Source organism: Naegleria lovaniensis (assembly GCF_003324165.1).
Source record: "Naegleria lovaniensis strain ATCC 30569 chromosome Unknown tig001, whole genome shotgun sequence".
NCBI lineage: Eukaryota > Heterolobosea > Eutetramitea > Acrasida > Naegleriidae > Naegleria > Naegleria lovaniensis.
The window spans coordinates 798,430-810,665 of NW_025407823.1; the positions used below are offsets into that span (position 1 = coordinate 798,430).

A 12,236-nucleotide genomic window follows, 5' to 3' on the forward strand; every position below is an offset into this window, starting at 1 on the left:
AAAATCAATGTTGAACAAACTGCTTTCATATGGCCAACCATCACATCGAGTATTGGTTAAACTTGAAGACGACCAACTAGGAATGGCCACTTCAACAGTGACCATTGTCAGACTCATTCCGGTCTCTGGAGGAACAGGTGAAGAATGAATTTCAAGTATTGGAACGTTTTAGCATTGTATTGACCTATTTTGACCCTTCGTTGGAAGAGATGTGGACAATCAGCAATGATCAAGATTTGAAAGATTGTTTGGAACTCTTCAATGGTCAGTCTATCGAAAACTCTGAAAAGTTTATCCAAATTTCTGTTCGGAAAAAGTTGCGTAAAGTTGAATCCACTTCTATGTAACTGTTAAGAACTAAACAATTTTTAATTCACATTCAGCCAAAAAACACGGTTTACCTATTCCTTTCGCAGAATTTGACTCAACTCGTCTATGCCCTTCTGCCATGTCAACCACCCATCTTCGGACTGTTTTTTGCTCTCTTGTACTGGAGTGGCGTATACAGTTTTTGACTGTTGTTTCTTAATGGACGTCATGCCATGTGTTGTATTGTTAAGGAAAATCTTATTGAGCGCAAGTTTGGGAATTGTTGGAGGTTTGGGCGACGCACTTGTTGTGACTCCGTGTCTATCGCCGCTACTAGCGCCAGTATTGAGAAAACTTTTTCGAAAGGAGCTCACGTTCTTCGGTGTTTTTACCTCTTTCTTTGGAGAAACATTGGAGGAATGCTGTTTTGCTATTTTAGGGGTTTTTTCTTTGAGCTTGACGACCGGAGCATTGCCATAGGTTTCTTTCAAAAAGTCTGAATACGTTTTCTTTTTCGGAGATCCTTCACTACTGCATCTATCGTCTTGAGAAGATGTCATACTGCTAACACTGCCCGAAGACGATCCGTGAGTAATATTTAAGGTACTACCACGCGAAAGTAACAAGCTGGTACTGATTTCAGAAACCGTTGCCCATAGTTTCTCCTCCTTTTGTTTTCTTTCCATGAATTGGTTTTTCATGAGACGTTGCTCTTCTTCTTTCAAAAGTTTTTGTTTCTCTTCCAGTTCCTGAGAGTATTTGGCAATTCTTGATTCAGCCTCTCTAATCTTTCTTTCACGATCTTCAAGATCTAGCCTTCTTTTTTCTTGCTGACGTTTGGCTTTGTTGTTTTTAAGAGCTAAATCGATTGCTCTTCGCGTCTTATACGCTCTCCAGGCCCTCTGAATGATGATTACTGCCTCAAGCAAATGTGTGTGGAAATATCTTGTTTTAAACTTTTTCCATGCGTGTTGGATGGTAAGTGCAGCTCGATTTTGTCTATCAAATTCATTCTTCTTTTGCTCGTTTTTCCGTTTGATGACTTCAAATTTTCGCTTACGAAGCTCTTTTTCAATTTCAGAATATTTCCTCTCTCTGTACAAGGATTGAAGCATCACAGCCAATCGCTCAAGCGTAGAAATTTGTCTCTTCAATAAACCACCACGTATGAACGCTTGAATTACAATTACACTCTCAATGACCTTTTCGTTGCGTGATAAAATTACAGGTTTGTTTTGCGAGATTGATAATGATGACTTTTTCTTAACTAGCGCTTTTTGGGGTAGCTGAGATTTGTCAATTCCATGTTTTGTGTTTTCCTTTCTCTTCATTAAACTATAGGCGTACGATTTTTGCATCTTCTTTTTTCTTTCTTTGATAGGAGTTGGTTGTGATGTGTTACGTGCGTCATCAACCATTGTTGTTACATTTGGTTTAGAATCCTCGTTTGCAACGTCGTTCTTTCTTAAGGGATCTCTTCTCTTAGATATTAATTCTCTGAGAGATTTGAAAATTTGTCGTCTTATTATAACTAATCTCCATTGTCGCTGAATTACTAATGCTGCTTCCTCCATTATTTGAAGAACCCTTTTCCTGAGAAAATCATAGGCATCTTTTTTCATTAAAATGTTGTATTTCCCAACAAAGTAGGACAGCTTGTCGTTAGAGTCATGATTTGAACCTAGATAATGCTGCAAAACGTTTGTGGCTAATGACACCATGTCTTTTCGTTTGCTGGTGTTGGAATCCTTTAAAAACTGTAGCTTGAATGTTAAGCTATTGAATGTTCTCCAAAATGTGGTTGGAGAGAGAACATAATCGAAAGATTTTTCATTTGTTTCTGCAACAAATGAAAGCACGCTACATGCAATTTGTGAGGTCAAATTGGAAAATGATGACTCTGCTAATTGTGTGTCTGTTGAGCTGGAGGTGTTCAAATAACAAAATGTAAGAAATGTAGGGTCCGCATTTAAGGCCGTTGAGCTCAATAATTGTTTCATGTTTGCCAAAAACTCCTTATGAGTTTCGCTAATATCAACGCAGGGTATTCCATTACGAATTATTTGATACTCCGGTGCTTCGTTCACAGCCGTTGGAAAGATTGCATCCATACTGTACTCAAATCGACCAAATGAGTGGTCGATAACAAGATGGTCTTCATCAGACTTACATATGTTCACACAGCTTAACCCATAGTACGAATTGTTTCTAAAATATTGAATAATACTATCAATCGCTTCATACTTTTCTTGATAGGCTGATTGTTGAGACAAAGCGGGGAATGTGCATAATATTCCTTGGCTTCCCAATAAAAAGTCTATGACTTCTCGACTTGGTGACTTCTCTAGGACGTCCACAAGAGGATCCGTAAGCTTGTACCCCTCTCTGGTATGAATGGATGAGATGTCTTCAATAAGATACTGTAAAGCCCAAGAGTATAAATGCTCGCTACTAACATTGCACCATAAATCACCAAAATAATGCAACGAATTATTATGAGCGAGCTCAGGCAAACTAATTATATGAATGGCAGACAGCTGATCCGGCTCCAATTCGTCTTCTGCTTCTTCGATGTTCGTGAAGGACTTTGAAGCAAGGTGTCCCTTTTCTACAACCCATCTGAAAATTGCTTCGTACACAACACACGCAAAATCTGTACTACTTTTGAAGGTACCTGGTAAAACTTTTCCGCTGATCATGGAGTTCATGTTTTTCAGCACCTCAAATCTTTCCATTTGCAGTATGTCACACAAATGTGCCAACAATTCGCTATCAAAGGTTTCAATATGCCTTTCCATATCCATTCTTAATCCTTCTTTGAATACATCTACGGAAGATCTGTCATCAATATCGATGAGTAATAATACCATTGAAAGACCCCTCAAAAAAGCATTAATTTCTCGAGTAGAACATTTGAGAGCTCGTTTCACATTCTTGAGTAAATCATAAAATTTAGCTTCTGCGTTAGTAGTGTCTTTTTTCAGCTCCTCTATGAAACTGAAATGTTTTAATCCAATAAACGTATGACCAAGAAGCGGTTCTATCATCTTTGTTGGAGCACAAAGCAAATCTTTAAATATTTCGAAATGTTCCAGTATTAGACGAACTGAGCTTTGATATGGATTCGTCTTTCTTTTTAATATGTACTCAATTTCATATCGATTAAATAAAAACGCTAATACATCAAAATCCATGATTGAAGGATTGACTTGATACGTGTCAGTACCCCTTTTGAAAGTGAGAGTAATATTAAATCCAAAACTCGGCTTTATCATTCCGTATGGTGATGAAACATCTCGACTGGATCCGAGTTTATACAGGAGGCACAATTGTTCGGAAAGAATGCACTTTGAAAATCGATACCCACCATCCGTTTCTCTAGCTTTCGGGCTGTTATTGAGTTCTTCGCTATTCTTTTGAGCTGTGCACTCGAAGAATAGTTTATCCAAAGTTTGGGTGATCACATCAATTCTTTCTTCTCTCGTCTTTCCGAGGAGAACCAGCGTTTGTGGTTTTGGGCTATTTTTCAAAGATTCAACAATGCGAGAAGTCATGACCTCTGCATAAAGAATGTTCGTTGAAGAGAAATGAGAACACGAAGATGGACCAAGCAAGCTCGTTAAAAAGTGAGGACGTATTTGGGTCACCGGTTTTCCCATATTCAATCGTTTGATCATTAGGGAAGCCACTGAATTTAGCCACTCCGACGTTTGTTGGGGCTTGATCCATAAAAACTTGCTGGAATTCTCGGTCTTGGCCATATTTCTTCTAAAATTATGCTTGCTAGTGTTCCTTGAATAACGCAGCAGCTTTTTGAATTGATCCAGTATATCCTCATCCTCCTCATTTCGAAGTTCTTTTCTGTTGTTGTGCGTTGGTTCGGCTTGAGGATGATCGATCTCATCTTCAGCCATCCATAACGGATTAAGCATTTTTTTTTGTGCTAATTGCCATTTGCCTTAATAATCCATGGCCAACAAACACATTCACTATCTCTCCTACTCCCATCAATATTCATGTTCTATAATCTCAATGTTATAACGACACACAAGTTTATTAACTCACGCATAATACGAAGGAGAGCTGGTTTGGAAGAGATCATGTAATGTTCCAAGTTGCTGTTCCGTAAATTTTTGTTGGTGAATTTGCCACATGTCTGAATGACATTTCACAAATTCTTGGAATGTCTTCTTAACGGTCTCTCTTATCGATTGCACACTGTCATTTGCAAATTTAGCCAGTGAGCAAAGCATGTCAGGAATAAAGTCAGGAACAGAGTATGGGAATGCTAGAGCAACAGCAGATAATCCAAGAACACCACTATGACGTTCAGTTGTCTCCTTTGAAGAGAGTTTGTCCGATGATATCTTGGCATTTCTGTTCTTGAATGCTTTTTCTTTGAATTCTGGAATTAATTTCTCAGAATATTCTGTGCTGGATATTTTGAGAAATCCTGAAAGTGTAATTGCAGCCATTTGTCTTACTTCAAGCTGTTGATCTCTAAGCATGGTTGTAATAATTTCGAAAAGCTTAGGTAGTTTGTCAGTCAAGTAAAATTCTTGTCTATATGCAAATATTTGAAGAAATTCAAGCAATGCGCTTCTAATTGACCAATTAACAAAAGTTGCAGAATCTTTTCCGACAATTTCGTCATACAAAAATGTAATCACTGTGTTGGCTAAAAGTTTGGAAAAGGAGAATGCAGAGAGTGATATAATATCATGTTGGCATAGAGATTGTAAATCATCGTCTTGCGATGTGGTATGCTCGTAAATTGTGGAAATGATTTTGATATAATTGGTGATTTCTCCAGAGCCACAATGAGGAGAGCTCGAGTTAAACAACCCTGAAATTATTGCTAACACAGTTTTGCTTAAATTTTTAAATTCTGAATACTTCTTGTCAAATTCTGGGCTGTCATGTGGCATGGTTTTGATCAACTTTTCCTGTTGTTCAAGATGTTCATATAAATTGATATTGAATTTTCTCAAATAATCGTATTGCGTCTCATCATTTGTGATGTTGAGCAATGTAAAGGATGGCAACTTGTTATGTTCAAGTCGAGGTGGATTCCATAATGACTTGTAAATGAACGAAACGAATAAACCGACATATTCCCTAACTAGTTCAGCATCATGATGAAGGGTAGTGGAGCACAATTCATCCAATAACAAGCGTAGTAAGTAAGGAGATCTCCAACTGATTTCTCCAACAATACCATATAAATATTTCAAAAATCTAGCTTGGAGAATGGCCTCAACATCTTTCTTTTGAAGAGAAGATTTGGTTTTTTCAATCATGTATCGAATAAGCCATCCCAGCCTTCTTATATCCTTATCGCAAATAGCAAACTCCAGTCCTTCAGAAATTTCTCCCACGCTATTTGTAGAACTTTGCTCCAATACTTTGTCGAACACTGGAATGATAAATTCTGTAATGGCTCGTTGCTGTTGAGAATAGTCCCAATGTTTCATTCCTCGAATTAAGCCTCCAACAATTTCTGATATCAATGCAACATGGTGAACCTCTTCAGGACCACCAGAGCCAACCATAGGTAAGAGTATTGATTCAATGTGAGGCTTGCAAAGGTCAAGAAAGCCTTGCGACCCGGATTCACAGGGAAATACTTGAAATAAGCCCTTAAATAACTGAGCGTTGGATTCAATAAAGCCATCGTCTCTATGCGTCAGTAAGCGAATAAATTTAGAGACAAAATCATCCTCAAGCAGAATTGGTTGCAATTCTCTCTTGATAATGGCTTGCTTGGAGCAATCTTTTGGTTGTTCATAATCATATACTTCCACTCTGTCTGGGAGTGTGTACCATCCAAAGTAATTCTTTTCATAACAATTGGATTTCTTCCAATTCTCTTCAGATTCAAAATCTATACCCAACGCACCCCAATCAAGGGTGTTATTGACTGTAGTTGGATGAGGAGAAATGAGCTTTTTCTTTTGTACAGGTTTGTATTGACAAAGAATCAAATTAATTGCTTCACATGCAATAATTCTGGACTTCTCCAAATCACTTATCATCTGTTTGAAAAAGAATTTGGCAGCTTCGACTGGGAATAATTGGTCAGGTCTAATCATTAACATTAAAAAACTGCTAGCAAATGTATGATATTTCCAGTGCCAGCCTCCCTTACTTTTAGCAATCTCTGTTGTTTCTAAAATAATACGTTCGTACTTTTGCCTGTCCTTTTCGTTGGCAATCTGAATGTGATAGAATGCATTGAAGTACGTTTCAAATAATTGAGCCAATCGTTGCTGAATGCTTTGTTTCTCGATATGACTTGTTTGAAAAAGTGCAAGCAAAAACTTGGAGCATAAATCCCAGTCTCTAATAACACAAGAAACGGCAAAAGGTTTTTCCAATATGAAAATACAACCCGTTCGTTGCTCGTCTGTCGATTTCTTATCAACTAAAACTTCAATCAATCTGGGAAGGAAGCTCTTAATAACCTTATCAGAGAATTTGTTAATGCATGACATGAGTACGGACTGTGCACGTTTTCTGACTTCAGAGTATGAATGCAGCGAAAGACGAAGTAAGTCATCCAGTAACCTTTGATGATATTTGGTGTATGGAATAGATTCGTTATGAATAACACATCTAACCTTGTACTCCAGCAAGGCTTGAATCAATAATAAATATCTAGGATATTTGTTTGATGTAGTCGAGTATACATCTTTGTAGCTGTGTTGCTTGACAAACTCATGAGAAGATTTCTTTTTCTTGTATCTGTAACGAGTGTTTCCTCCTCTCATGGCTATCATTGGGAAAAATATTTTACAAATCTTACCAATGAGATTAGGGTCCTTATCGGATCGATGCTCAAGTATAACCTCAGTAAGATCATGCAAAGTGTCGCAAACTTGTTCGTAACTAGAAGCCAAGGTTACTGACTTACACTTTGCAGCGACACACAAGCCAGCATCTATCAATCTAGAAGATGGATATTGATTCATTTCTTCCATTACTCCCTTTTCAATCTCAGGATAAAGAGTATTGCCTCCTCTCATTGCATATCTGATAAAAATAAGGTGATTCTTCAATTTCTGAATATCTGGTATATTACCACCCTTCTCTTTCATGAGTGCGACGCATGCATTAATGTTGGCAACAGAGTCAGTCAAGTATCTGTTGCACAGCTCAATGGCAAATTGTAGCTCTTCTTGAGTAGGTTCATGCCAATTAATTTCAAACTCATCAAGCGAAATAAATTCTCCCCATGATTGCCAATGATGATAATTCTTAAACTCTTCAGTGCTCCATTGGCTTGCATTCACTGACTTCAATTCTAACAAGTAGTATTTGGTTAATGACCTTAGAACGTTTCTAAATAGTTTTCCGCATATCTTTACCACCTTCTTTTTTTCTGAAATATAGCAAAGAGAAATAACTGTCTCAATTTGTTGTCTATACTTTAAAAGATGAGCACCTGTTCGATAACAAACTTGGCCTAGAATTTGTAAATAATATTGGGTTTCCATGTCTGTTAAATTCTTGAGACGTTTTCCATCCCTATCTACAAGCTTTTTATAAAGCATTGGAATGAAAAGCGCCAATGTTTGTTCTGGATACGCATATGCAATGGAAGAGCACATATGAGCAATGTTTTTCTTTGCGTTAAATAAAAAATTAGAATCTACAAAGTTATAAATTCTCTTGAGAGAAATGTCCAATAATTCTGTCGACATTTGATTGAATAGTAAGTCGCATAAACCCCAAAACATGCTTGGAGAAATAACATCAGTATCTCCTTGAGCAGTTTTTGGATCTGTTTGATGAGACAGTACATTAAAAATCCTTTCCAAGAGCTCGATTGACCAATCCTCGAATACTCGCACAACCTCAGGAGGAGTTCTATCGCCTTGTGATGCTCCTGTTGTACATAGAGGTACACAAACCAAAAGTGAAGTATAAAATTTTAAAGTAGAGAACGTCTTGGCATTATCATTCACATCAATACCAGGAAGAGTTAATTGCAATAAATTAGAAAGATAGTTGGCACCGTCTGGGTAAAGTGAATATTTCAGGAGTGGGAATACAACCAGAGAGAGAGTTTCGAGGGCTGAGATTGTTTGATGTGTGTTTGTGAGAGTCTCCAACGCATAAAAACTTCTTTCCATAAGGGAAGGGAATACCTCTTGCGGGAGGATATAAGCCAAATGTTTTAGAGAGTGGTTTGCACATGTAGTCATTTGATTACTTTTGGAAAACAATGATGTCATTGCAAGTGGTTGAACAATGCTAACAAACTCTTTACAGTCGTCCTCCGTCAACCTATATTCTTCAGGGATCCATTGATAACCTCCATTCTTTGAAGCTGAATATGTTTCTTCTGTGAATCCCTTCATTCCTCTTTCTATATCCAGACGTTTTCCAAATTTAGTACATAGAATTAAGAGAAAGTCTGCACATTTGCTTGTCCATTGTCCTTCGTTGGAAGGCTGGAAAAAGTTTGAAACTGATTTGATGAGCTGGTTGAGAAGTTTCAGGGCGTTAGACTTCTTTGAAATCATCCAAACTATTAGCTTGGCGGCATTTGCCAAAAGTAAATTCTTTGCAATGTCAAATGGAGTTAATAAATTCAATTCATCATTTGGATATTCTTCGTAATTCGATGCAACAGGAGTATTTCCAATGGGTAAGTCAAAGCATTTCATGGTCTTTGTGAAAATGAACAGTGTATACGGCTCCCAATCGACATAGCCAGCTTGATCCTGCGCAAGATTTGCGAATAATGTGAAAAAGCTCAAATCCCAAGTAGGATACAACCCAATCCAATCCCAAATACCAAAGAACTCGTCAACCCACTGGTCGTAGTGATTTTTTTTGAATGTCAATGGATCTTTGGATGTTGGACCTTCCAATTTGGTTGGTAGCATGATACTTAGAAAAGCTTGTGCTTGAAAAATCTTGTGGTCATTAATGCATAACATGGGCCTGAAGAATTTCAACATTTCATACGTGGAATCTTCGGTGAAGTATCTCTTTAACTTTCTGATCAAGTCAACCAGTGCGGCTCCGTGTTCTCTTGGGCTATACAAGGCATTTCTAAACTTGGTGAAGTAGGTTTTGTCAATGATGTCATAAACCACCTTCCAATCAAATGTAACATCCAATAATTCACTTTTCTTGAGGAGTGAAGATAATCCATAACAGCACTTTACCTGGGTTGAAAAGTCTACGCTATAGCTATCTTTGCTTGATATCTTGAGAATATTAAATAGAATTTTGCAAAGTTCGGCTTTTTCGGAAAGTAACAGAGGATACTTAATCTCGGTGTATCTTTTCAATAGCATGAGAGAATAATCGAAATGTTCCCAGCGAATGTTTTCAACAATTAAATCATCGGGAGTGTATTGTCGAAAGTGTTGCATCAATTCCTTCCTCCACTCTTCACTCTCTTCCGGAATAACCTTTACGAGTTCCTTTGGCAAAAACTTGTGGTATTTATAAAGCATTTGTTCAGTTTTGGCTTTCTTGTGGAGTGTAGGTACTTTTCCTTCAATTTTTAAATCTAAAGCTGGAGGTAATTCGTCCAAAGGAGTTGCCATTTCAGAAGAGGAGACAGCATCTTCATCTAGAGGCACATCATCGTCATCAAAATCCTCAAATGTTCTCTTCATTTTTTATTGGTGAATTGGCAAAATTGATGAATGGGTGATGATTAATTAACTGAAGGCTGTTGAGTTTGTGTTGAAAGATACAATGACAAGTACTCAGTACGATTCATGGTCTTGGGGACGAATCGTTGTTGTTGTGAAGAAGACCAAGATGAGTCTACTTGTGAACTGCTTCAAACAGCTTCATGCAGTTGGAGTTACATGCAGCTACAACCGAAATTTAAAAATTCTCAATTTGCCACAACAGCGCACATTCAATCGTTCGGCTAGCATCATTAAAACAAAATATGTTGAATATCTGACAAGAAATCATCATGGTGATATTAATTTTACTCCATCATCAAACAAATTAATTTTCAATTATTAATATGATGATGATTTGATGTTTAAGATGAAGTGATACCGAACAACAACAACCAACAATTAGAACATTTGGCCAAATACGTTCGTACACTACTACAAATTGGTTGAAGAGAAAAGAACTGTCAACAAAAGCCAAGTAGTGTTTATGATAAGGCCAACAATCGTTCAACATTATCTTCATCGTTCTCCAGCGAACAACGGGAAACACTCAAGTTCAATGATTACCAGAATTGGAACTCCCAACAAGTGGCATCCATGTTGACTTTTCCTGAATCTTTAGGTGGTGCTGGGCTTTCAGCGGATGATATGAGGCCCTTATATGAGTCTGGTTTTAAATGCCATCTCTCCACAACATTATTAAGAATATCAAGATAGAGGGCATTAAGTATGCCATTGATCAACTCAAGACCGCTTTAAAAGACAGTAGTTTGCAAATGACTCTTTCACTTTCCGATACTTGCCAAGCTATTGTATTTTGGGTGGACAAATCTCTGTGGAAATCTCTACTGTTCCCTCTACTTTTATCCAATCAGTTTTGGATGATTTTGATAATTGATAATTGATAAACATGCCCAAACCTATTCAAGAAACGAAAAAGAATCTGTATTCAAGTTCAATGAGATAATGAAACAGATTCAACTCGACAAATCTGATTCTCCAATCTATTTGTACCAGAAAGAGGACACAAAAAACAATAATGAAATAACCTTATCCTCTTGGGCCATAACTTGCGATTTAGGTCCTACATTTCCTGCAAACAAATATGATGAACATTATGAATTTATCATCTCAGGTGGTATAATTTATCCAGTGTTGGCATTAATAGAAGCACCTGGAACTGGAAAAACTCACTTTGCATATCATTTAATTTCTAAAGGATATACCGTGTTAATTTTATTAAGTCATACTTGATTGTGGTAGATATTATTGTTAACACTAAAAAGAGCAATCTATATTTATGTAAATACATCTTGAATAGAGGTTTCAAAATGGTAGAAGAAGCTTATAGAAATAATTATGAACAATCAACCAGACGAGTGAAGAATTATTTCAACAATTATATCTAGAGTTACAAAAACACTCAACATCTCAACTTAGATCTTTTACAGAGTTTGTATATACAAATCTTTGCACCCTCGTTTTTCACAGAGAGGGTCATGGACAAGAAAAAATTGACAAACCTTTATATAAGAGTTTGTTTTATTGATTAGCCTTTCTTGGAGAGGCAAATTTACCAGAAGCTTGGCGTGTTGTCTCATCACAAACAGATATATTGAGTGAGATTGTCATAGATGCTTCCAAGTTCTTGCTAACACGTGGATTGAGTTATATTTTTGATAATACTAACAAAATATATAAGATTGTTAGTCCAATAGACAGGATGAGATTATTGAATACTCTTCAAACAGATGGATCTAATGGTGATTGGTTTTTAAATTCGCACAAGCAATTGAGTAATATTGGTGATATTTCACCTCTCTCTGAAAGAAGTTACTTCTGTATATTTACTTTGAACCATTTTGCATTCTTTAAACAACAATTCCCAGGGACTTATTTGCAAAACGATAATTAGATGCAAAGTATTATGTTGAAGATTCAGAAATTTCCAAAGATTCATTGAATACTGACTTCAATTCATCTCTTCTCATTAACATAATACACTGCAATTTTTAGTCCGTCCATACCACAATGAGGTCCTGATGTATTGGGAATGTTAAAACGTTCTTCAAAGGTTAACGATGATACAATTCCATTATGCATTCCAATTGTTGCAGCAGTAATAAGGAAACAGGAGACAATTTAAAATTCAAGAAAAACTATGCTACAACTGATCTTTCCAATTTGTATTATACTGAATGAAAGAAATTCCTTAAACGAAGCCATTACTGATATTATGAAAGCAGGAAACATGTTGAGAATATTATTTCA

At 36.8% G+C, this 12,236-nt stretch overlaps 2 protein-coding genes across 2 annotated transcripts; both read right to left on the reverse strand.

The window, feature by feature from the left end:
• Positions 1-401: 401 nt before the first annotated feature.
• C9374_003925 (uncharacterized protein) lies at positions 402-4,241 on the reverse strand (the record flags this gene model as incomplete). The annotated part of the gene is made up of 1 exon (XM_044693507.1): positions 402-4,241. One exon carries the CDS (start codon positions 4,239-4,241, stop codon positions 402-404), a length of 3,840 nt encoding a protein of 1,279 aa, XP_044556055.1.
• Positions 4,242-4,370: 129 nt separating this feature from the next.
• On the reverse strand, positions 4,371-9,947 carry C9374_003926 (uncharacterized protein; the record flags this gene model as incomplete). The annotated part of the gene is made up of 1 exon (XM_044693508.1): positions 4,371-9,947. The coding sequence occupies one exon, from the start codon at positions 9,945-9,947 to the stop codon at positions 4,371-4,373; it is 5,577 nt and encodes a 1,858-aa protein (XP_044556056.1).
• Between the last annotated feature and the right edge of the window lie 2,289 nt (positions 9,948-12,236).